Below are 25,230 nucleotides of genomic sequence, written 5' to 3'. Positions count from 1 at the left end.
CTAGGACCCAAAGAAGAGAGACAACATGTGATGTTTATCTTCCTGGGTTTGGGTTAACCTACTCACTGTGATATTTTTGACTTCCATCCACTTACTTGCAAATTGGGTGTTTTCATTTTTATTTATACCTGAATAATATTCCTTGGTGAGTGTGTATCACATTTTTGTTTTCCACACATCAGTCAAAGAGCATTTAGGTTGCATCCATTTTCTACTTACTGTAAATAAAGCAGCAATGAGTAATGTAGTAAGAGGTTTGTTTTTTTTTTTTAACTCAGTTTTGTCATGTAAATTTGTTTTTTGTCTTCATCTCAGGTGTGGGATACAGGTCTGCTTCAGGAGCAGACGATTTTGCCTCGTGCTGCAGGAGGGGCATAATTTGTGCCAGCTGCAGATGGTTTAATCCTGGGAATTCTTGAGAGAGAATAAATGCCAGAGTCCAGACAGAAGCTCTGAGGAAGAGGGCACTCTGAAGAAGAGTGTGTGGCTGCTCCTCTTGCCCCTTCCTGCTGCTGCTCTTGCTGGTGATCAAGAGAAAGGAGACAAGAAGAAAATGTTTGAGATAGCTTGACAAAATGAAAATTGAACTTGTCCAAGCAACTCAATGCCCTATTCAGAGGAAGTAGTTTAAAGAGACCCATGCCCCCTTTCCCCTCTAAACTTCTTTCTCTCCTACCTAATGTTGGGATATTGGAAGAAATAAGGGTTGGAAGTGAGGTAGAGAGATAAAAGAACCCAAGCAGATTTAAAAATATGTCAACATAACATGGTTGAGCAAGTATCTGTGGTATAGGATGTAGAATCCTTTAGATGCATGCCAAGGAATAGTACAGTTGGGCCATATGATAGATTAGCTTTCACAGTTGTTGTTAGCTGTTTTATTGATCTTGGCCATTCTGACTAGAGTAAGACAAATTCTCAAAGTAGTCTTAATTTTCATTTACCTATAAGGATGCTTAATTCTTTTTGAGACAGTTCTTAGTCACTTTTATTTCTATTTTGAGAAATCTCTCTATTAAGATCCATTGCCTTTTTTTTTGCTTCGCAGAAGTATTTTATGTTTATAAGGTCCCATTTGTAGATTACTAGCCTTAATTCTTAAGCAAATGGAGTCTTATTCAGAAAGTCCTTTCCAACATCTATATATTATATGACACTACCTATTTTTTTTTTCTGGAAATAATCAGATTTCAGGCTTCACAGTGGGGTCTTGAACCATCTGGAGTTCGTTTATTGTACAGAGTGATTAATATGAGTTTCTTAGGGTTTTACAGGCTTAGATGTTCAGTCTGTTCTCATGGTGGGAAGTATGGCAACATGCAAGCAGACAAGGTGCTGGAGAAGCCAAGGGTTTCACATCTTGATCCAAAGGCAGCCAATCTTCCACATTGGGTGGAACCTGAGCATTAAGAGCCCTCAAAGCCCTACCCCATAGTGACACACTGTCTCCAACAAGGCCACACCTCCTAATAGTGCCACTCCCTGGGCCAAGTATATTCAAACCACCACATTCCACTTCCTGGCTCCCATAAGCTTGTTAAAACACCTACGTCTATGGGTGCCATACCTAGCCATAGTATAATGCAAAACATATTAAATCCAATTTCAGAAGTCCCCATAGTCTAACACAGTCTCAACAAAGTTCAAAAGTCTAAAGTTCAAGGTCTCTCCTGAAATTCATGCAATAGCTTAACTGTAATTCCCTTATAAAATGAAAATAAAAAAAAACAGATCATATACTTCCAACATCACAGGATATCCATGACCATTTCAAAATGTCAGAGTGAGGAAATATTGAACCAAAACAAGACCAAAATTCACCTGAGCAAACTCCAAACTCTGCATCTCCATGTCTGATGTCCAACTCCTTTCAGCTTTGTTGACTGGAACATGAATATTTCTATCAGGCTGGTTACCAGTTAGCAGCTTTCCTCAGCAGATAGCCCACAGCTCTGGCATCTCTAACATCTTGGGGCCTCCAAGGCAACTTCAACTTCATAGCTTTACTTGTCTCAGGGTTTCTGTTGCTCCAACAAAATACCATGACCAAAAAGCAAGATGGGGAGGAAAGGGTTTATTTGACTTACACTTCCAGATCATAGTCCATCATTGGTGGAAATCAGGACAAAAACTCAAGCAAGGCTGGAACCTGGAGTCAGAAACTGATGCAGAGGCCATGGTCAGTTCTCCTTATTGGCTTATTTCAGAAAGCTTGCTCATCCTGCCTTTTTACAGAACCCAGGACCACTAGCTTAGGGATGGCACCACCCACAAGAGGCTGAGCCTTCCCCCAATGATCACTAACTGAGAAAACACCTTATGGCTGGATCTCATGGATGCATTTTTTCTTTGCTGAGGCTCCCTTTTCACTGATGACTCTAACTTATGTCAAATTGACACACAAAACAAGCCAATGCAGTACCTTGATGTCTTTCTCAGCCTCTTGTTTATTGGTATACAGAAAGACCAGTAGATTTTTGTAGTTTAATTTTGTATCTTGTCATTTTGCTGAAATAGTCAATTCTCTTTGGAGGTTCTTTGGTGGATTTTTTTGTGATCTCTTATGCACAATATCATCTGCAAATAGGGCTGGTTTGACTTCCTTTCTTACTTGTTTCTCCCTTATTCTAACTCCATTCTCTGCTCTTGGTGCTTGAATTGTTGCTTCAAGGACTTTATTAAAAATGATTGGGTATAGCAGACATGCTTACCTCATTCTTTATTTTAATGGTACTATAGTTTAATTTTAAATTCTTTTTCTATTTAAGATGATGTTGGCTATGACTGTGTCAGATAGCCTTTATTATTCTAAGATATGTTGCCCCAAGTCCTATTTTATTCTAGGACTTTTATTGTAAAGGGTGTTAGATTTTGCCAGAAGTCATTTCTATATCTATTGAGATGCCTGGGATTTAAGTCTATTTACATGGTTTATTACATGTATTGACTTATGTATGTTGAACTATCATTGTATATCTGGCCTAAAGCCAACTTGACCATGGTGGGTGATCTTTTTGATATGCTCCTATATTCAGTTTTTAAGTGTTTTATTGGAGGATTTTTATATCTTTCTCCATCAGGGATATAAGAATGTAATTTCTTTTTTGTATGTTCTTTTTTGTTTGTTGTATGTTCACCTGGTTTGTGTATTAGAGTAATACTGGCTTTAGAGAAGTTTGGAAATGCTCCCTTTGAAGCACATCAATTTGCTATGGTTTGCTTTGTGTACCAGTATGCAATCTATTTTACAGAAGCTCCCATGGGTTTTTTAATAGGATGTATATTCTTTGATGTTTGGGTAGAATATTTTGTAGATTGCTCCTATAATTACCTGCATTATATTCAAAACCCCTCTTATCTTATGACAAATATCCAGAGCACCATGAAAGTAATGGATAATTTTAAATATTATTTAAATAGGAAGACTGTGAGCCCAAAATTGTGAGATTCTGAGAGTCTAAAGTCAGGAAAGGTGAGAAAAAGCTGGGGTGGTGGTGGGACAGAGCTAGAAGCAAAGGAGTAGCTAGAAGATGCTCCAGAAGGCAAAATGCTAACATCACCAGAGAGCAAGATCTGCCTACACCTGATGAGAATGCATGCAAAGTCAGAATTAGTAGTGTAAATCTTTGAATAAGGTGTGCAAAGATGATGAAGAAATAGAGTACCAGCTAGTATCCTCTCCAGAGAATCCAATGGAGTCCATGGAGCACTGACGCAGAACTCATGGAGCACTGTCATGGTACCGATGGGCACTGTCATGAAGCCCATGGAGCTGCTGGCAGTGGAAAGATAGGTTCCAGATGTCAGACAGTGGGAATCATGTGAAGAAGACAAAATGTAGGACAGGGGGAAGAAGGGATTCACCTTCAGGATGAGGAAGACACACTGTCAATTTCTGGATTTCTGACTGGATTGATGCAGAGAGGGGTGGAGTAGCCAGCCTCCCTGTGTGTGAGGATCTGTGAAGACTGCATAGTGTAAGCAGTGAGGTTGGTGGAAAGTAGAGGCTAGGAGTGGCTTCTTAGTGAACACACCAAAACTCTTCCAAACAGAAGAAGAAGGTCCACAGCTTTAGAGTCCTTGCCCATCCTAATCTTATGAGTTATGGCTGTGTTGCTTTTACGGTTTTGAAACAAGGTATCTCTATGTAGACCAGGCTGACCTTGAGCTCACAGCGATTCTCCTGCTTCTCCTTCTCAAGTGCTGGGATTAAAGGCATGTGCCACTATTCCTGGCTTATGAAGTTTTAAGTATAATTTTATCACTAAGCATTTCCCTCAGTAAAGATCATTTACTTAAAAAAGAAATCCCTCTAGTGATTAAGGAATATTGGCAATTTTTCCCCAGATAAGGGACCAAAGGGTAAAAAGATTAAAGAAGGTATGAATAAAGGATGCTGCGGTCAATCTCTCTTGATGCTATAAGAAATGCAGTGCTCTCTGTATCTAAGTGGAGTAACTGTGAGGTCATTTTTACCAGTCCAAGTTGGCTTACAAAAATTCTCTTTGCAGCTTTAAGTTTCTACAGAAAGGCTCATGCTAGGGATGAGCCTTAGGGTACTAGTATTTTGAGGCAGTCTGTCCACAGTAAAGTGAAACAGCTAAAATTTTTATTTATACAACATCAATAAAGTTGGGCCCATCCAGATTCCCATGGCTTGTAAAGATCAGCTGCTTTATTTACTACAAAGTCATATTTACTATAAAGTGGGCACACATGTAAAAGCACCTAGGGCCAAGCTATAGTTTTCAGCCAGCAGAGGGCAGCATTCCCTAACTATTTGCTGTTAGATCCGTTTTCAAAGCACACAAGCACTTCTTCCTAGAATAGATTTTTCTACCACAAGATAAGCAAAGTCAGAGACTTGGGAAATGATAATAACAGTTTTGTCAGTAATAAATTATTCCAATCGGGAGCATGACCCAGTGTGAAGTGAATTCAGCTGTGATTTGCACAGAGGTAGGTGGCTGGACCTTTGAAAAGGACAATGAGCGACCTGTGAGAGGTAAGTGTAGGTTTAGTACAGTCAGGAAAGTAGAAACATTACAAAAGGCAGGGAGGAATGGTGGTCCACGTGAGACTCATCCAGGTTTGCTACGGGAACCTATGACAGTTAGGCTCCTGTGCTCCCAGGAAGTCTTGTCTTAGGTGTTGGCTGGACAGTTGAAATTCTCTTTGCAGCTTTGAGTTTCTACAGAAAGGCTCATGCTAGGGATGAGGCCATGACTTGTTAGGAATGTGTTAGTGTCTTAAATCTTTCTAGGCCAACAGCGCTATCTGCAGAGAAAGATTAAGAGACACCAAGCTAGAGTTTGCACCAAGAGGGAATTTCTTCATGGGGTAGGGTGTTGACAAGAAGGTGTTATCAGTAGAAAACTGTTGGTGTTTCTTAACAACTTATTGACTGCAATTCTATGTTGGTTGTTCCTTATGACCCCAACATAATTTGGGAGACAAATGGAAAAAATAATTATCTCTCTCTCATTTCTCATCTCTCTAGTCTCTCGTATATCTCTCTCTGACTCTCCCTCTGATCTCTATTCTCTCTTACTCTCATTTCTTATCTCTCTCTGGGTCTGTTTTCTCTCTCTAGTCTCTTGTTTCTCTCTCCCTCTTCCTCCTCTCCCTCTCCCTCCTCCCACTCTCCCTCCTCCCTCTCTTCTTCTCCCTCTTCCCTTCTCTCCCTCCTCCCCCTCTTCCTCCCTCTCTTCCTCTCCCTCTTTCCTCTCTTCCTCTCCCTCCTCCCCTCTCCTTCTCCCTCCCCCTTGCCCTTCCCCTCTTTCTTCTCCCCCATTCCCCTCTCCCTCCTCCCTCTCCCTCTCCCTCTCTCCCACCCCTGCACTTTTCATATAGTCGCCATGTACTCGGACCCTGAGCTTTCTCTTATTTCAGTCAAAGCCCCATGCTGCCCTTGGGGAACCTATGCACTGGCGGTGCTGGTGCTGTGTGTGTGGTACCACTCTTCTCATTGCTCAGCTTCTCCGTAGCCAAGCTAGCTTTGCCCTGCCCACCTGAGCACTATGACTGCAGCAGCTGCAGGTCTAGAGGCTTGCTGAAGGGTTGATTTACTCAGGCCAGTGGTCTGATGTGGGGCAGTGGGACAGCCTTCCTGCTGTACTGCCAGCTGTAAATATTTGAATGTACAGCTTCAGGCACCTCCCAGGTGGATCAGGGGCAACAGATGGAGGAAAGACTGCATACAGAGGCATTTCTCCCACCTCTGGCTCCAAACCACATCACAATAGCTTTGGTGTGACCCAGGAATGAAATATCACAAAGGCCATTACAGTAAGCTACTGTGTACCTACGAAGCAATATGAGAAAGGAAAAGATTATCAATGAGATTACATCTGTGCTATCCTTAGTCACATAGATCCCTCCTGATGAAGCCACTTTCAGTGTTGGTTCTGTCTGTTGAAAAAAAGAGCTTGCATGGAGTTTATGTATATCCTAAGACAGCTTATGGGCACAGGGTAAAAACAAAACAAAACAACACAACAACAAAAACCTAAACCACCAATGAGTAAAAGAACAGTGTCAGCCACAGTTTAGCTGAGAATGACAGACTCCATTCAAGCTCATTTTGCCCCAATGAGTGTGGCAGAGACACTTCTTTACTGTTCTGTGTTAATGTTGTGCTGTCTGGATCAGCTGACCCCTCCACTCTGAAGATGGCTTCTTCTCTAAAAGCCATTCATAGAAGCTGAAGACACAAATGTGGATCACATGGGTGCTCAGACAACTACTTGAGGATCTGTGCTCCTTATGGAACTTTCTAGAAGTTCCATAGCAGTGGCACCTCCTGGAGAGAAGTGTAAGCTCTCTAGGGGCTGCTCCAGCCTGCAGCCATGCCTCAGTGCAGCTTGTGTGTTGTTTTTGTTTTGCTAAAGCTGCATGGAGGGTAAAGCTATTGCCATGCCCACACTAGCAAAGCCTACCCTTGTTCTCCAGTTTTTCCAGGGTTACTTACAGAGCAAGCTTCATTATAAAGCTATATTTCATAGAACAAAAAAATGATAGCTGAAGACTCTAGTTGCTGCCTATTCTAGAAAGTGGGTTGGTAAACGTCAAGAGGTAGGATAAAATTAGGGCTTCTGGGGCAATGGTGATTGTTTTATATTGCTGTGAAGAGACACCATGACCACACAACACTTATAAGGGAAAATATTTAACTGGGGCTAGCGTACAGTTCACAGACTTGGTCTATTATCATCTTGGCAGGAATCATGGCGCCATCAGGCAGACATGGTGTTGGAGAAGGACCTGAGAGTTCTACATCTGCATCCATGGGTGGCAAGAAGAGACGGTGAGCCACTGGATCTGCCTTGAGCTTTTGAAATCTCAAAAGACTACCCTCTGTGACACACGTCCTTCAACAAGGCCGTACCTACTCCAACAAGGCCACATCTACTCCAACAAGGCCATACCTACTCCAACAAGGCCACACCTACTCCAACAAGGCCATACTTCTAATAACGCCACTCCCTATGAGTCTCTGGGGGACTCTTTGCATTCAAACCACCACAATGATCATTAGTTCCTTTACTTGAGGTGGTGGTATATTGCTATATTTTCATAGTTAGCTAGACTTTCTCTTTATATAGGTGTATATAAATATCTGCATTTGTGCAAATATGTTATATATCATTTTATATGTATCTCTAGTACCAAAAAATAATAATTCCTCTTAGCCCAAGGCTTACTCTCCTAGAATAAACTTTACATTTTTCACTGCTTTAAACTGTCCTTTATTGAACCTCTTCCATGTAAAGTAACGAGAACTCTGGAAAGGGAGACTAGTGGACAATAATAAAGACAGTCCCAGTTCTCATGACATTGGCACTAAGTTCTCAAGGGGCTAAAGCTATCAACACAAATGCCAAAGGACCAGGAAGTACACCATGGTGCTAGAAAATCAAAACAGGCTGGCATGAAAGTGTCAGCCTGCAAAGGTGTGACAGGCATTGACAACGTGTGTGTGATGCAGGAAAGACTTGTGTCAGTGCACTCCAGGTGAGTGACTGAGTTAGGGGAAATTATGTGGCTTCATGACATATGACATACATACATACATACATACATACATACATACATACAAACACATGAGACAGAGAGACAGACAGACATACAGAAAGAGAGACAGGCAGATTGACAGACATACACACACACAGAGAGACAAATGGACACAGAGAGGGGTAGATACTTCATACTGAGTGGTGTTCTGTACCCAAGGAGGGGTATAGAAGAGAAAGGCTAAATGGCAGAAGAGATGTAAAAGAGGACCTGGAAGACATTATGGAAAAGAAAACAGCTGGTGCTGAGCCTCTGGGAGGAAAGATCTAGAGATGTTTGGGGAGCAAAGAGTACCAGGTAGGGAAGAGAGATGGAAGGGATACAGTGGCAGGAGACAGAGGCTCATCATGGAGGGCCTTCTAATTCATAAAAGAGAGGCATGCAGTGAGAGAAGAGGAGGTTAATTCTAAGACTACCAAGAGCATCGTAATCATGGGCGGTGTGGCCTGACTAGTACTTGAGAAATGTTACTCACTTCATTTCAGGGATGAAGTATAGTGAGATAACAAGATAGAAGGAAAACCTGAAAGAGGCTGCTGTGGTTGCTCAGACAAAAGATAGGGTGGTGTGGAGAGCAGGCCCTAGGCTGAAAGCCTTTACCATCCTGGTGGGCAACTTCTACTAAAGCAAGCAACTGTGTCAGCTAGAACCAAACATGAGGACATTTCCACAGTTCCCCACAGTAGCAACAAAGATCACAAAGGCCCCACTTTGACCACAGTGTAACCTACTGTGAACTGCACAGAAGATTTTATTTCCGGGTTTTATGGTCTTACCACTCAGCTCCTCAATTATATATTTCCTAGATTGTTGACTGAACCTTCCATGACTTCAAAAAGGCCACACAGAGGCTCTCCTTCACTCCCCCCAAATGCCTGACAGTCAGGTTTTCTATGTTTAGTGTGGCTCAAATACCCTTAGTCAGATAAAGCATCAACTCTATGGGGAAATAGTCTTGCCCAGGCAAGAGGCCTCCAATTGATTATTCAATACCAAAGCATAAGCCCTAAAATCATATACATACATTTAACATTAAACAGTTTGAGTTTGAGAGAGAGGGTGTGTGGGGTGGGTGGGACATATGGGAGGAGTTGAAGTGAGGAAAGTGGTGGGAAAACGATATAATCATACTTTAATTCCAAAAGAAAAGGTAACAAAAATAAAAGCAAAGAAAAATTGAAAGTATTCAACTTTCACATCTTTGAATGAAGATCTTTAGAATGAAGCAGATTTAATGTGAGATATCATGGCAAGGATTTGGACACAGGCAAGGGGACCTAGTCCTCAAAGCACAGGCTCTGTATTCAAATGTCATGGAGCAAACTATCTTTGGTAGGTCGTTTCACCGACCATGCTTCACCCCATCATCTTCCATCCAGTGAATGGCACCCACCTTCTTGCTTGCTATAAGCTTAAAAACTCCATGTAAACGGTTTATAGTTGTGTCCAGTAAATATCCACCTGCTTAAAATATGGATTATTATTGTTCTGTTTTAGCCAGTCTACAAATAATTTTAGAGCTGCCTCTGATGAACTCTGACCACTGAAGACGGTTTTCCTTCGCAACACTTTCGGGTTCCCTTTTTATGGTGAAGAAAGGTGAAGTAAAGACATAAGTGGTTTGCTCAAGATGATACCGAGGGCACGATCTGTTCAAAGAAAGCCCAAGAATGACTCAGGCCTCCTGAGGACTTTGAAGGACTTGAGGGAAAACTTTTAGGTGCCTTAGCTTGAGAGCACCCCAAGGACATTGAGAACCTAAACATTCATATTTCTAAAAGTGCCTTGGAAGATTCTAGTAAAGACCTAGAGTTCATTTCTTTTGTAATTCAGAAGTGTGGTGTTTGTTTGTTTTGTTTCCTATTACCTAAAATGTCAATCAAGTTACATGGGAACCGAGGCACCTGTCATTGAACAACAGCTCTAAAATGATTAATGTTAGAGAAGGACAGAGATTCTGAAGAGAGTGGCCAGGAGAACTTACAATTCTAGGAAATCAATATAAGGTACACATGGTCAGAGACGTGTCTGCTTCAGAATGCTCAGAGTTCATTCTAAGCTCTTGCTGACACAGTCAAAGAGAACTGTGGTCTATGTGAAATAAAAGCAACTCACCTCAGACTATGAGCCTTGCCTGGCCATCACCAGTGTCCTTGTGTACACCCTTGTTCACCAACATCCATATGAGGAGGGACTGGCTTCTGAAGCATGTTTCCTTTCGTCAGAGGGAGCAAAGAGTGTTCTAATGACCAGGATCCTTAGAAATAGGTTCTCTGCCCCATGCTGAGTCTGTTTGGGTTGGTTTGATTCCATTGTCTTCTGCTCTGAGAGACTAGAATTATTCAAGGCATCACTATTTCCTGTTAAAAAACAAACAACAGATTGGAAGCAATTACTGTTCTGTACCTCCCCAGATTTCTTTCTCAGAATCAGTGTGCAGGGGAGATCTTGGGGTTCAGGGCAGGGACTCACTGTACTGCTCTCCTTGGAAAAGTTAACAAGTCAACCTTCATGTCTACCATGTTAGAAGTTGCAGGAGTGATTGACAGTATGTGAGCCAGGCATCTATGGATCCAAATGCTCCCAACTCCAGCCTGACTGAGGCCCCATCTCAAAAAATGGTCAATTTCTAAAAAAAACAAAAACAAAACTAGGATATTATATTATTCTAAACATTTCCCAAAGATATTGGCAGAATCAAACAATGACTAACTCGGAGTCTATTATTAATGCTAGTTTATAGTAATATCATCAGAGGAACCCAAAGATCTGTTGAAGTTGTGTGTAACTATGGCTTAGAAAGGTACACACTGTCTGAAGTGAGGTGATACCTGCCTTAGAAATGTGGAACTTGGCAGCACAGAGTTTCAGTCATGGAGGAGTGAAGTGGTCCAGTTCTTTCCCATATGCAATGGGCACCAAAGTTCTCGATGTTCTTTTATTTTCATGAACAAAAATAAAGAGGGCGGGGAGGGGGAGTGATGGAAGAAGCGATCGTGTTGTTCAAGTGGAGTCAAAGCCTCAGGTCCTGCTGTCTGATCTGATAGCAGTTAGGAAAGACTTAGATGAGGAAAGGGAGTTGGACTGAAAGGAAGTGTATTTTAGACATAAAACCCAGTTTCACTCATAGTCTCACTGTCACAGCAGTCGTATCGATATAGTACATTTAAATTTAGTGGTTGTTGAGAAAACCCGGGGATGGTGCATCCTTTTGTCTTCCTGTGGCTGAACAGAACAAGATTCAGAGTAGTGGTTCTTAGCTGTGATGCTAATCTTTATAAGTTAAATTACTGCATGCACTGTGGTTTTAGCTTATATAGAAATTTTGATGAATAGAAATCTTGAGGGAATCTTCTCCTGTATCACTGAGAACACATACCCATAATCCCAGAAAGTCAACAGCCTTGCTTCGAGCTGGGCTTGAATCATCAGTGACCCCCATTCTCCTCACGCACACAGCTTTGCCAACTCCTAGACTCAGTAAGACCAGGTTACTTAGAATCCACCTAGTTCAAAGTCTACTGACAGCTTTGTTTTTTTATTACATGTTTTCTTTATTTACAATATCTCCTTACCCAGGTTCCCCTCCAAAAAATAAAAAATAAAAATAAAATAAAATAAAATAAAATTAAAAAAATAAAAACTAAAACAAACCCCTGTTTCCTCCCCCTTCCCTCTGTTCATCACTCCACCCCCTCCTGCTTACTGGCCCTGGCATTCCCCTACACTGGGTATTCCTCTGTTCAGCCTTGCAGAGCAATTTACAAAAAATACAAAAAAATAAGTTCAATTAAAAAACATATCTGAATTGTCCTAAATTTCACACCTATTAAAATTTCTTTACTATTTATTTCTAATATATACTATATTTTTGTATATGCTATATTTATGATATGCTATGTATCATAATATATACTATTCTATATATTATACATAGATAATAACTTTATATATAATACATATATGCAATATATATGTTTAAATGTACATTGAAAACAACTGTCTAGTATATAAGGTTCACATCTCCAGGGAAACTTTTGCATATGCTTCCAGGTCTATAGAACCTCCAAGATGTCTGACTCTGTTCATCACACACTTGTCGATAACTTGCATGTGTTTGAGGCTTCATATAAATGGAGTCACACAGTATGCACTTTTCCACATGCGGCTTCTCTAACACCACAGTATGATGGTCATTCACAATGCCTGTGCATATTAGTGACTTGCTTATTTTGTGGTTGTATCTAACTCGCTTTTATGAATTTCCTATGCTTTTTTTCCCTTAATTTTTCCTGACTTACAGACTGTTGCTGTCCCAAGGCATTATGACTTCCACTGCGGTATAAGTAACACCGCCCATTCTGGAGCATAAAACTAAGAGTAGAATTTGTATCTCTTACTTCACTGGGTTTTTATTTGTCTTCCTTCTTAGCTGTGGGACATAGTCTAGTCTTTATAAGTCTACAAAAATACCAAAACACCGTGCACCTTTAAGCCTGAGGGAGCGACAGATGCCACAGCTCTCAGTTGTCCACTAGTATAGAAACACCTCCCAAGGCTCATTCTCCTGGGTCCTTTTAACCTAATTTGTCCCCTGTAATTTCTATGGCTGGGTGTTTATATCAGGTTAGATTTCTACAACCCCCCCCCACCAAAATTGAAATAATTTAACAAATTAAAACTACCATTTACAAGTTAAGGAATTTCAGATTATATTTTTTTGAAAGATTCTAGAAGGATGGGTATACTCTACCAGCCTCATTCCCACAGTGCATCCTGCACCTAAGTAGGAACACCTCAAGGACAACCAATATGTAGCTTCATGGTAGTAAAAGCAAACCAACAAACAACATGGGGGTTTTCACTTGCTATCTACGTAAATAGTTAAAATTGTCAACGTATCAAATACTAACAACGGAGAGAAAAAAAAGAGATGTCTCATATATTGCTAAGATCTGTGTATAAATGGTTTGCCATATTAGCAATCATTTAGGATTCAGTAGGACTGCAAGTGTTCATATCCAGGGATTCAAAGCTTCCATTTACCAGCATGTCCTAGAGAAATTCTCCTTCATATTACCAAGGATGTGGAATGCTGCAGCCAGTATGGAGAAGCATCTGTAATTTTTTAATTCATGCAAAATGATACTTTGAAATGCCATGGTGGAGAGTGGGAAAGTAGATAAATGTCCAGACTAAATAAATGCAGTAGGCCCTTTGTGTCTGCACGACCTGCATGTGAGCAGTCACAGGTTTTTACTTCCTGATCTGGAGTCTGTGAAGTAGGTCAGGTACACATGTCCGTGCCTCACCCAGAGATGGCAGAGATGGTGTTAAATCAGTAATAACCGTTTGTTTATTTATTTATTTGTTTGTTTTTGTTTGTTTGGTACATAGTAATGAAAACAATGCCAAACACTACAGAAAAGTATAAGACGGTTTTTCAAAAACCTCTTACCTAGCAGTCTATAAAATATTGTTCTCCTGGTTCCCTTGGCCATGGAGGTTTTGTGGTATGGTCAGATAACAATGACCAGACGTAATGGAGCAGTATCTTCAGGGTCCTAGGAATTCACTCTTGAAAACTCCATCGGTTATTCCGATAGAGTTTTAGATTTGGAGATATATTCCTACACCAAAAACTGTAAGAGTTATCTTCCAGTGAAATCTATCCTGTACATGCCAAGCATCATCTAATTTAACTTTACCAGTTGTTACCAGCAAGGTCCTCAGTATAACGACGATGGTTTGTTCGACTTCTATTCATTCATGGCTTTTCCATGATGGTTTGCTTGGCTTCTACTCATTCATGCCTTTTCCTTCCAGCTTCACTTACATTTCTTCACTTTAAATTTTTCATGACTTTTCCACATACATAGTAAAATTTTACTGAATAGAACACTCTATTAACAATCTATTAACCCTGTATTAACAATCTGATTACTTTGCGGATTAACCACATGAGCCTATAATACAAAAAATAATTTGCTAGCTAAATATGCTACCTTTACCAGTCAATTAATGCTTTATTTCAAGATGTAGATTCCTGTACTATCTGCAGCAAGTAACATGAAGTTTTTCAGTCCTTTATAGAATATCCAGGAAAATTTCCTGAATGTGACAAACTTTAAATAGAATTTACATACATTATTATAAGCCCATGTCTACTGTCATCTCTGCAACTCAGTTCAAGTGTTTAAAAATACTATTAAAACAAGTAGATATTTGACATGAATTGTTACCATCAATGTACAGGGGAGAAATTGAATTAATTGTCCAGTCTAGGTTATAGTGAAGATGAATAAACTACTCCCCAATTTCTTTACTACCCAAACCATAGAATGGCAAAAAATGAAAGCAGAGAATGAAAATGAGCAAAATAAACCTAGACACAGCTGTTGTGGTTAAAACAAAAGAGATTGGCAAGAAAGCAAAATATATTTTGCAACACAAAAGGCTGAGAATTAAAAAAACACAGTTTAAAACAGTACCTAAGCCATAAAAACAATAGTTACACAACCACTCAATTTTGAACAGAAACACTCTTCCCTCCATAATCTTAAAGATGAATTCTACTTTAAAAAGTTCTTACACTTGACTTGAGCTCAGAATTAAAAAAAAAAAAAGTTCCTATTTGAGGTAAGAGGTAACTGCCCTCTGATTTCTTAGTCCTTAATAAATTTAAAGTAAGACGAGTTAATTTCCCTTTGTTGCACTTTTAGAGGAGAGTATATAAATTTACACAAATGTGTGTGCATGTGTATGTGAGTGCATGTGAGTGTGTGTATACACATATGCACTTGTGTGTGTATACGTACTTGTGTGTGTGTGTGTGTGTGTGTGTGTGTGTGTGTGAGAGAGAGAGAGAGAGAGAGAGAGAGAGAGAGAGAGAGAGAGAGAGAGAGAGAGAGAGAGAGAGAGAGAGAGAGAGAGGTAGGAAGGGCAGCTCATACCTTACTACACTTAAGTGCACCAGGAAATATTGGAACACTTGCAGCTCACAGCTTCTCTGCCCCACCTGATCACTCTTGCCTTGGTAACTCCTTTTCGTCCACTAACTTGGTGTCAGGCTTCCATTTCCTGCCCACCATGAGCAGCACACCTGTTTTCCTGCACCCTATTGTTCTCCAGAACTGTCTATTTCTTTGCCTTCCTTTCAGGGTCTGAAATGACCTGTGGGCCCAGTGGCTTCTCCTTCTTTTGGTCTCCAGGTGCTTCAGGAAGTATATTCCCTGTTCCATTCCCGTAGCTCTAGCAATTAAACTCAAAACCTTGCACACATCTCTAATCTATATCCTTGACCTCCCTCTTCTTCTAAACCAGTTTATACAAAGTTAATCTTGTTTGCTCAAAGGAATTTTCACACAGTCTAAAAGGCAATATTTCGGTGACTATTTCTACATCATCTATTTAGCTCACTGAGTATCTGTTTGATTCAGCAGCTTTCTCTCTCTCTCTCTCTCTCTCTCTCTCTCTCTCTCTCTCTCTCTCTCTCTCTCTCTCTCTCTCTCTCTCTTTCCCTGTCCCTCTCCCTCTCCCTCTCCCTCTCTTCCATGGAGCTGGCTCTTAGGGATGATATGACAGAACGATTCTATGTGGAAGCTTGACAGTCAGTCCATTTAATCACGAACAGTGGTTCTTCTCACATCACTGGGGCAACGTCTCTGGGGAGTGGACATTTGTCTGCTGTGCTTCTGCCTATAAACAAGGATTAATAGTGGCATTTCTCCTCTAGGAATTTCTTGGGTATTACACTAAAAGGCTTATGATACCTAGTGCTAGGAATGGACTAACTACTGTTACTAAACAAAGTAAAGGAATTTTTTTCTTTCTTGCTGGATTTAGTTTGCTCCCTATCAGATTGCTGGCAATCTGTAACATCCTTATGTGCTAGTGAATCTAGTAGAAGATACTTGACAAATTTACTTGATGAAAGTCAGTCAAATAATATACCAGAGTAGTATGCCTCAGGACATTCTTTGGGAAACTTTTATTTAATGAATGTAACGATGATGATGATGATGATATCAATAACAATAACAGCAACAACATAATAAAAACACTCTGAACCAATATATGGGCACTATTTCAACAGATACTTAACATTAAGGTTATGCATTGTAGCTTCATATTTAAATAAGGATTGTTCTACCAATCACAAAACAAAGAAACAAAAATACTCAAAGCCTATGTTAGTATGAGTTCTAAAACCTCTTTGAAGAAAAGAAAGTACATGATTGATTCTAAAGTGAACATTGTAAAATTGTTCAAAAAGGAAAAATCATCTAGGCTTGACATATTAATGTAATATACACTTCAAAAAGTTCTATCAACAAAGAGGGAGGGTCATTTATAATTTTGCAGTATCTGATAACAACTTCCTCACGAACCAGGAAACTTTGCAAGTATTAAATAAACTGAAGGGAGGAGGAGCCATAGAAGGAAGTAACTGACCAGAATGAAAAGAGGAACAAAGCTGAAGAAAAGTGACAGACAGAGCTGGACACTCCCAGGCTTCATGTGAGTTGAACCGATTTACAGTGTTTGGGTAATGAAAAGAGGTAAGAAGTGAATTAAAAACAAGTTGGTTGTTGTTGTTGGTGGTGGTGGTGGTGGTGGTGGCGGCGGTGGTGGTGATGTGTGTTTTAATGGGTGATTTTGGCTTAGTCATAGTGGGGAAAGCAATCTAAGTTGCTGGTGAGGTTGGACCATGCTACGCTAATGAGCCTGTGCCCGCCATGCTGCCTGATGGAAGTGCACTGTGTGCTTTGCAAGGTCTACTCTACAAAGAGCTTGTGATTTGAAGACAAGTGAATAATTATTGATCAGTTTGCAGAAACTATTGCTTTCCAAGGTGAAAAGAGCTTCCAAGCTGGGCAGAGTGAATCTCATTTAGGTATTATACTAGGACATTTCATTACTGTTTGAAATATGTCTTTATCTGTCCTTTTTATATCTCATGGGTTTTTCTCTCATGAAGTTAGCTTGAAGACAGGGAAAAGATATGTTTCTTTGGCTGTTCTTTAGCTCAGCAGATATGATTTATGGAATTTTTATATTAAACGACGTCTGCTCTGCATAGAACTAAGATAAATTCTTTCAGAAACAAAGAGGGAGCCTCTTGCATCCCTACATCTGCCTAGGGTCAGCAGCTAGTCAAGCAGAAAACCCCATTCTGTTCTCTTGGAGGCCTACCACATTCCTAAATCACTGATTCATTCCACTCGATATTTGAAATTTACTCTGGAAATGCATCTCACACATTCTGGATAACGTGTGCAATTATTTATGCTACAATATATTAAGATCCAGTCTCATCTTCCCATAAAGGAAATGAGGTTCTTTTTGTAGGCATCTATTAGACAGATGTGTGTACATAGCCTTTGCATCATCTCTGCCTTTGTAAGAGTGAGAGGACTTCACAGACTATAGCTCTATTAATTTTAAGTTAGTATATACAATAGTGCATTTCATTACAATTTTTCATACCCAATATCATTACATCTTGCTCATACTTGCTTACTCTTACTGACGACCACCATTCTGTATACTACCTTTATGATTTTAACTGTAGACAATAAGTGTGTTGGTTGTGTGTTGGTTTTGACACAGGGTGTCATTCTGTATCCCATCTTGCCTCAGCTTCCCCGTACCAGGATTACACAGGCATGAGCCATCATGAACAGTTACCACTGTCAACAATACATAGTGACTAGATAATTCTATGCTCAGCCTGCTGTATTGCCCCCCCCCCCACCTCAGGATCCCAAGGAACTTGAGAGATAGCTGGATTGGGGATGTTTGTCCCTAAATATTTTCCAAGGAGAGTTTATTATAAACAAACTACATGCCATGCTCCATTTGTTTGTGTAAAAAGAGAAGTTGAACATTCATGCCTTGGTATAGTCTGACCTTGAACAGCTAAGAAGTTGGCATTAGACACTCACCCTCGCTGAGAGCAGGGGACTGCTTTGTGGGTTTTTCCTTCCCTGTCCACAGTTGTTAATGCAGCAAGGAATGGATCTCTCTATCTATTAGCAGATATTTAGTGTATTAGCTCTCTCGTGTTTAGTCCTAGTGCTGGTGTCTAGGAGATAAATACAACTAGCTCGTTGTTAGGGAGTTATTATCTAGAATCCTCCATTTCTTCTTTGGTAAGGTGAGGATAGCAATAGTACTCCACATGAGAGCTGTAGGGTTAAGTGTGACAACCCACAGGAATGTGCTTGAAAGCTAATTTAAGATATGCCCTGAATTAAATATGATTGACAGTGACACTCAGTAGACAATGGTAAGAAGTACTATCATCATTATTGAACATAATAAATATATTGGCTGTCACTATTCCTGTATCTCACTTGAAAAAAGTATAGTAAGAATGCTTTGTGGATATAATCGCAGTAGAAAATTCTGTCGGGTGGAATACTTTGAGTCTCCCTCCTTGATACTTCAAAGTTTCAAGGAAACACTTCCAACATCACCTTAAGCTAAGTGAAAATCATTTGCTACATTTGTTATTAAAAGCATTTACAAAGGTATGTTGCTTCACTAAAAAAAAAAAAAATCTCTTAAATAAACTTCAGAGTAATTTATACACCTTTTAAAATCTTTCCTCTTAATGTGTCAGTTAAGCTGAATCCAGTTGCTGAATTTGGGAGTCACTTAAAAATACTCTCTTTTATTCAAATAAATACTGACTGGGTTCATTTTCTGTGCAAGGTGTTCTAATTTGCTCTAGGAATCTAAAGATGGGAAGTACTGAGTCCTGCTCCTCTTTAGACCAGGTAGGATGACAGAATTGCCTTGCATTTAGGGTAGCACTCTCTGTTAGAGGATGAACTAATTATTTTAAGACTCCAGAGGGAGGAGTGACTGGGGAGCTGACACTACCTCTGTCCACTCCAAACGCTTCCAGAAAGGCAGGAAGCAACGGATAGAGCACACATGCACAGTTGATTGTGTTCCTCCTAATGCTGGAAGAACCTTATGTTTTGCTTAAAAATCATCAACTAATATAAACAACTATGCTTGGGCAGGGGTAGATTCCTCAGTCTTGTTTTAAAACAGCGCATGCTATATTCAATATTAAAAGCAAGAACTGACAATACAGGGATGTTTAACACATTTGGTAGATGTGGTAAATTTATAATCTCACAAAGTACTAAGAATACAGTTAATTTCTTTTTAATTTATAGCGGATTTCTGGACGGCACCTCCCCTGTCCTGAGATTTCTGCTGTGCTGTTACTCTCTGCTCGCCTCTGCTTCACTTTGTGATCCACCAAGGGAAAAGGAACTGAAGAGGAATAAAATTTTCCCACCCCTCCCCCACAATTCAGCTCCAGTGTACAGGGATGGTGATACGGGAAACAGTCATCTTCAGAGACTAAATTTGCTCAGTCTCACGTCTAGTTGCATCAGGACTTTGCCAGGAATGTCCTTTGAGATCTGGAAAAGAAATGCTTAAAGGAGCCTTCCACCTCAGTTTTGAACCGCAGCCACAACAGGCGACCAGAAACTGCCTCTGCTTGTGCCTGTGAATTGATTAACTACACCAAGCTGCTGAATAACACTGTGCAGAGATGCTGAAATGTTTTGCGAGTTCTCCGGTAGGTGTGGCTGTTGGCGTTTCTCTCCTAGTACTCTTGCTGGTCTGCGGAATTGGATGTGCTTGGCACTGGAATCGCCGGGAAAGCACACCATTTACCTTACGGAAGTTTATGCAAAGGAGAAGCAGCAGACATAAAGACTTCTCGAAAACCGTCGGCTTGAGCGCCTACGTGACTAGCCCAAGCTCTAAAACCTCAGTGGAAAGCAAAGGCCACAAATCCACTGCCAAGAGAAACAAGATGCAAGGAAACTACGAAAATGTGGAAGTGTGCCCTCCCGGCACCGAAGGGGCAACTGAGAAGGCACTGTATGAAAACACGCAGCCATCTAATCTCGAGGAACATGTCTACGGGAATCAAACGGACCCCCTCTATTATAATTTCCAGAAACCTAGCCCTGCTCCTCCTCCTCAAGATGAAGACATATACATCCTTCCAGATTGCGACTAGCTTTTCAACAAACTGAGACTTGTTGCTGGAGGAAAACTGATCACCAGGCCTCTGAGTGTACTGATGACATCATGATCAAATTATTCGGATGAAATCAGTGGTCTCTTTCCTATCCCCACCCTTATAAATCCTCACTAAGAGAACCATTATAGACAAGTTCTATGCCACGCCCTGCTCCATGTGCCCTGCCTTCAGTTGAATCTGTGCTGTATTATACTCTTTTTTCTTTTGAAATATTTCCTGTAACAGCTTTCCTTTGTTCCTTCCTATACCATCTCTTGAGGTTCAGCATTATTGCAGACTCCTAGTAGGTCGTCCTTCTGTGCTGAGGGGCTAACTCAAGACCTTTCACAATGCCAGGTAAGTGCTCAATTGTTGAGCCACATTTCTAGCCTGGTCTTCTGAGTTACATCCAATCACTAGCCTATGACACAGCAGGTTGATCTTCAGAAAACATTCTAGGTGGTCACATCCCTAATTTGTCAAAAAAAAGTAATAATTTTTATGTTGCTTGAAATAGATATAAAGCTCAAACCCTAACTCCAGAATTCATGACTATTTCAGTCACACCTTCCTTTGTCAGTTATTTCCCCTAACCCCTCACTTCTCTGCTTGCATCTGTGTCATCTCAGAGTGGCCAAGCCCCTCTCTCTGCTCCACTGTGTGACTTGTCTGCCTCTCAAGCCCACTTGGGGTCATTTCTTCCAGCACCCTCATGTCAAATGTGCACTTCCTTTTTTAGACCTTGCTGCCTGTTTTCTTTGGGCATTTAAAGATATAAATGTTTGCTGTGCATTTTAATACTAATGTAATATGAGGATGTCTCAGGTTACAGTTAAACAGAAATGAAGTGGTGCCTAGTAATACTTTTAGATCCAAAGCCACCATATGAGGAAATCAAAGTTTGGTTAATAGAAAAAGACATGAATCTTGCAGTTTGTCAAGGAATTTTGAGAAAAACTAATAAATGTATTAATTCTAAATCTATCTAATGAATTTTTGTTGAATGTTTTCTATCTATGTGTATGATGTGTGTGTGTGTGTGTGTGTGTGTGTGTGTGTTATTGCACTGGGCATCTGGGAGATAAAGAGAGGAACTGTAAGTAAGCAAGAAAAAAGATAGAGGGAGAGAAGGGGAGGGAGAGAAGGAGGGAGAGACAAGAAAGGAGACAAATCCTGAATATATACTTCTTACACACAAAGAAAGACAATAGATAAATTCTATATTTATTATGAATCTCTAAATATAGACTTTTATAGGATGCTCTGAACTACTTGGCGCAGAACCCAGCTGACTGCTACTTTTGCCAGGTAAATCTTTACTGAGTTTTGCTGACAGGAAGTTTTCATAGAACAGAAGTCCATAGAAACTTTTTCCTTCTTGTCCTCTGCAGAACAAAATGCAAGCATGTGACTGACTCCAGCATCTCCAGCTGTTGACAGTTTCATGTTCTCCTAACTTTATCCCTCTATTAGAGGCTCCTTAGGGGACCTCCATTAGGGGCTCCTTAGAACCAGAGGACCAGCTCTCAGATCCTCCTGGGGTGTCATCATGAGACAAGAGGCATTCTGAGTTCTAGGAACCAGCTCTGCCACATTCTGAAATTCAGATCTTAGTTCCAAATTTATAAATATCTGTAGTTACCATCTCTATGTTCTGAGGCATACAGTGTCCCATCAAGTTATCAACCTCCATATAAGTGTGTGTATGTGTGCGTGTGTGTGTGTGAACAGTACTTGTTCAATTATGTATATTACATTTCCTCTGTTAAACTGAAAACATTCCTTCCCCAACTAGACCCCACTATCAACATTTTTTAGTTGCCTATAGCTCTTTGTGTAGGGTTATCTAATAAAAGCCCCAAACACTAGGCATAAATTCATTCTTTAAAATAATATTTCTGAACCATTTTAAAATTTTGAAATTAGGGGCTGGAGAGATGGCTCAGCGGTCAAGAGCACTGATTGCTCTTCCCGAGGTCCTGAGTTCAATTCCCAGCAACCACATGGTGGTTCACAACCATCCATAATGAGTTCTGATGTCCTCTTCTGGTGCATCTGAAGACAGCTAGAGTGTACTTAGATATAATAATAATAAATAAATCTTTAAAAAAATAAAATAAAAATTTGAAATTAAAAATATCATCCATGAGAGATAAAGATAATAAAGTTGTTTATGTCTGTATAGGACAACATCTTACAATTGTCTTGATACTATTAGAAGATACATTTACCCACTACAACAAAAGAGGAAAGAAGCTGGGGCAGAGGAGAAGAGACAGCAGCAGCAAATCTACCAAGTGTGATTTAGCTGTGGACTTTCAACACACAGAGGTGTGGCGACATCCTGCGACTTACAGCAATCGTCAGTGAGAGTCTGCTTCTAGCATCTAGCAACAGTGAGCATTTGGTCTACAGGCTTTCCTCGCTGCTTTCTATCTCACTTCCTAACTCATTATTGATCCCCATGACAAGGAAAGCCTTGCTTCTGCCACCATTCGCATTGGATGACAGGCTCTGCTTACTGCCTAGGCTAGGGAGTAAGGGCAGGGACCTCAAGGCACTTAAGTCGAGGTGACAGCTGAGATAATGGGCTCCTTGCAAATAGGTAAGAGAACGAAACCAAGGAGAAGATGATTCTTGTCACACTGCAATTGCCTAGAGCAGTAGTTCTTAACCTTCCGAATGCTGTAACCATTTGGTGCAGTTCATGTTGTGGTATTTCCCCAACCATAAAATTATTTTTGTTGCTACTTTATAATTGTAATGTTGCTACTGTTATGAATTGTAATGTAAACATCTGTATTTTCTGATGGTTTTAAGTGACCTGGTGAAAGCGTAATTCAACTACCAAAAGGGTTGCAACCAACAGGATGAAACCACCTAGCCTAGACATTTGGACTTCCTATAAATTCTTATGCTGAAACTGTACCTCCTATACCATGGAGTTTGGAAGTGGAGTTTGGACTTTAAATGTGGTTAGATGAGAATGGAACCCTCCTGGTTATAACAGTGCCTTTACAAGAAGAGATCAGAGAGCTGCTGACCTGGCTCAGTGGCATAGTGCTTGCTTGGTGATGCTTGGTCTTCAATCCCCAGTATAGATGTAGAAGGATGAACAAGGAAGTGGAGAAAGAAGGATGAGGAAGATGATGAGAGAAGAATGGAGGAGAATCTTCTCCCGCCTTTCCCATGTCTCCTCTCTCTATCAGGAGAGAATATTAGGAGGTAGACATCCTTTGTCAGTACTAATGCTTTGATACTGAATGTCTCAGCCTCCACAACTGGGACAAATACATGTGTTTTAGCCCTCCATTCTGTGACATTTTGTTATAACTACATAAGCAGACATTTTGGAGACATTTATGCCATAACAATTAGCCTTTCCCCCCCCCCCTTTTTTTTAAATCAGTGCACAGGTTGAGCATCTATCTATTTTAAGTGCTTATTTTCTCCTAAGGCTTGAGGGCATTATACCTTTGATCCCTGTGCTTCTTTCTCTTCCAGGGTTCCTTTGCCATATCTTACAACCATTCTAAGTGGCTCTTTATGAGTTTTCTTTTGTTTCTGGCCCTTTCCATAAAGATAGACATTAATATGGAAACTCTCCTGTTCCAGGGTCTTTCTGAATCATTTGGCCAAGATAGCTAACCTCTTATTTCTAGTTGGTACTTTTCAAATATCTGAAACTCAGTATGATTCAAACTAGTAGGTTAAGGGTAAGTATTTGGAGATCACTCAGAGATAGGTATGGATGCACTTGGGATAAAAAGACCCAGGGAGGAAAGGAAGGTATCCATAACCCTGGTAACTTGATAATGACTTAAAAATCTGACCATCAAAAGTGTTTCAATGTCAAACACCTTCAACACATCATGATTCAGGCCATCAGTGGCTGCTCACGAAGGGGAAACAAATTTGAGGTTTTTTTTTGTTTGTTTGTTTTGTTTTGTTTTGTTTTGTTTTCTATATTTTTTTATTCCTTTTTTCCAGGAGATGAGACCTTTATCCTAAGGAGTCAACCTTAAAAGCATGCAAAGAAGAGCAACACTAATTGGACTCAGTAAGATAGACAGACATATAGATTGATAGAAAGATAGATGGGTAGATGGATGGATGGATGATTGGATTGATAGATATACAGATAGACAATAGATAGATGATAGATGTATGGATAGATGGTAGATAGATGATAGAAAGATATCCCAAAAATAAATATAAAAGAAGTGGTCACACATTCAAATAGGGGGGTTTGTTCGGGGCCACATGGGAGGACTTAGAGAGAGAAAAGATATTTACACTTACATTTGAAATTCTCAAATTTAAAAACAACAACAAAAACTAGACTAAGAGAGGTCAGCATGTGCAGTCCTGGAGCAGAAGATGCCTGAAGAAGTGGAGCAGTGCCATGCATGGTGACAGGGAGGGTAAGAGGGGAGGAGTGCCATGCATGGTGAGGGGGAAGGGGCAAAAGGGGACAAAGCAGAGATCACATGGAAGACTGTCTGACAACTCACAAGTGCATTCTAACCTAACCCCTCTGTCACATTTGTTGTTAAAATGCAGTATTGGAGGCAGAAGTGACACGGATTTGAAACTCTTTTTAAAACAATGAAATAAATAAATTAATTAATTAATTAATAATAGCATATGGTATTGTAAACAAAAATGCCTAAGACTGTAGTTGAGGGTATGTGACTTAATTTCTCAAAGCACAGGCCTAAGACTTAGAAGATAAACAGGGTTCCAGGGCATTTTAATAAAGCCTGCAGGTTTTAATCTAAATTCAGCTCCTGGTGGTTTTCCATTTGAGGATTCCTAGATATAGGAATTAAGCAAATGAGAGATGCTCAAACAAAAGGGAGCACAGAGGATGGTAAATTGCCAAGGCAATCAAGCCCAATGGAGGTGTGACTGAAGCTATTGACCTCCCCTGTTGCCATGGAAACCTCAGCTCTGTCGTGCTGATGTGTTTTCCTTTTTGAAGGCCAGATTGGCTTTAGTGAATAGTTGAGGCTGAAAATGAAGGAAGTTGAACCTTCTTTTTGACATACGTTCTCTAAATCCTTGTTAGTAACAGAAAGAGTGTATACTGACGT

At 40.2% G+C, this 25,230-nt stretch overlaps 1 protein-coding gene and 1 long non-coding RNA gene across 3 annotated transcripts; one reads left to right on the top strand and one right to left on the bottom strand.

Annotated features, from left to right (window-relative positions):
• Positions 1-323: 323 nt before the first annotated feature.
• On the bottom strand, positions 324-10,681 carry LOC116083274. The gene is made up of 3 exons (XR_004115663.1): positions 10,546-10,681; positions 10,189-10,433; positions 324-521 (listed from the first exon to the last, which is right to left on the bottom strand). It is a non-coding gene; the product is annotated as an uncharacterized LOC116083274 (long non-coding RNA).
• A 5,851-nt stretch (positions 10,682-16,532) lies between these two features.
• Gapt (GRB2 binding adaptor protein, transmembrane) lies at positions 16,533-21,118 on the top strand. Of its 2 annotated transcripts, none has more exons than XM_031360088.1 (2): positions 16,533-16,593; positions 19,269-21,118. In XM_031360088.1, exon 2 carries the CDS (start codon positions 19,655-19,657, stop codon positions 20,129-20,131), a length of 477 nt encoding a protein of 158 aa, XP_031215948.1. In that variant the 5' UTR covers positions 16,533-16,593; positions 19,269-19,654; the 3' UTR covers positions 20,132-21,118. The 2 variants fall into 2 exon arrangements, with proteins under 2 accessions (XP_031215948.1, XP_031215947.1); XM_031360087.1 differs by having other exon boundaries at positions 16,534-16,634.
• Positions 21,119-25,230: the final 4,112 nt, after the last annotated feature.

This window comes from Mastomys coucha, unplaced genomic scaffold (assembly GCF_008632895.1).
Source record: "Mastomys coucha isolate ucsf_1 unplaced genomic scaffold, UCSF_Mcou_1 pScaffold8, whole genome shotgun sequence".
Lineage (NCBI taxonomy): Eukaryota > Metazoa > Chordata > Mammalia > Rodentia > Muridae > Mastomys > Mastomys coucha.
The sequence above is the reverse complement of the archived record's forward strand: the minus strand, read 5'-3'. Positions and strand labels throughout refer to the sequence as shown.

What these genes read in the sequence shown, in the direction of transcription:
- Gapt (XM_031360088.1), top strand. Translation starts at nt 19,655, where the DNA reads ATGCTGAAATGTTTTGCGAGTTCTCCGGTAGGTGTGGCTGTTGGCGTT.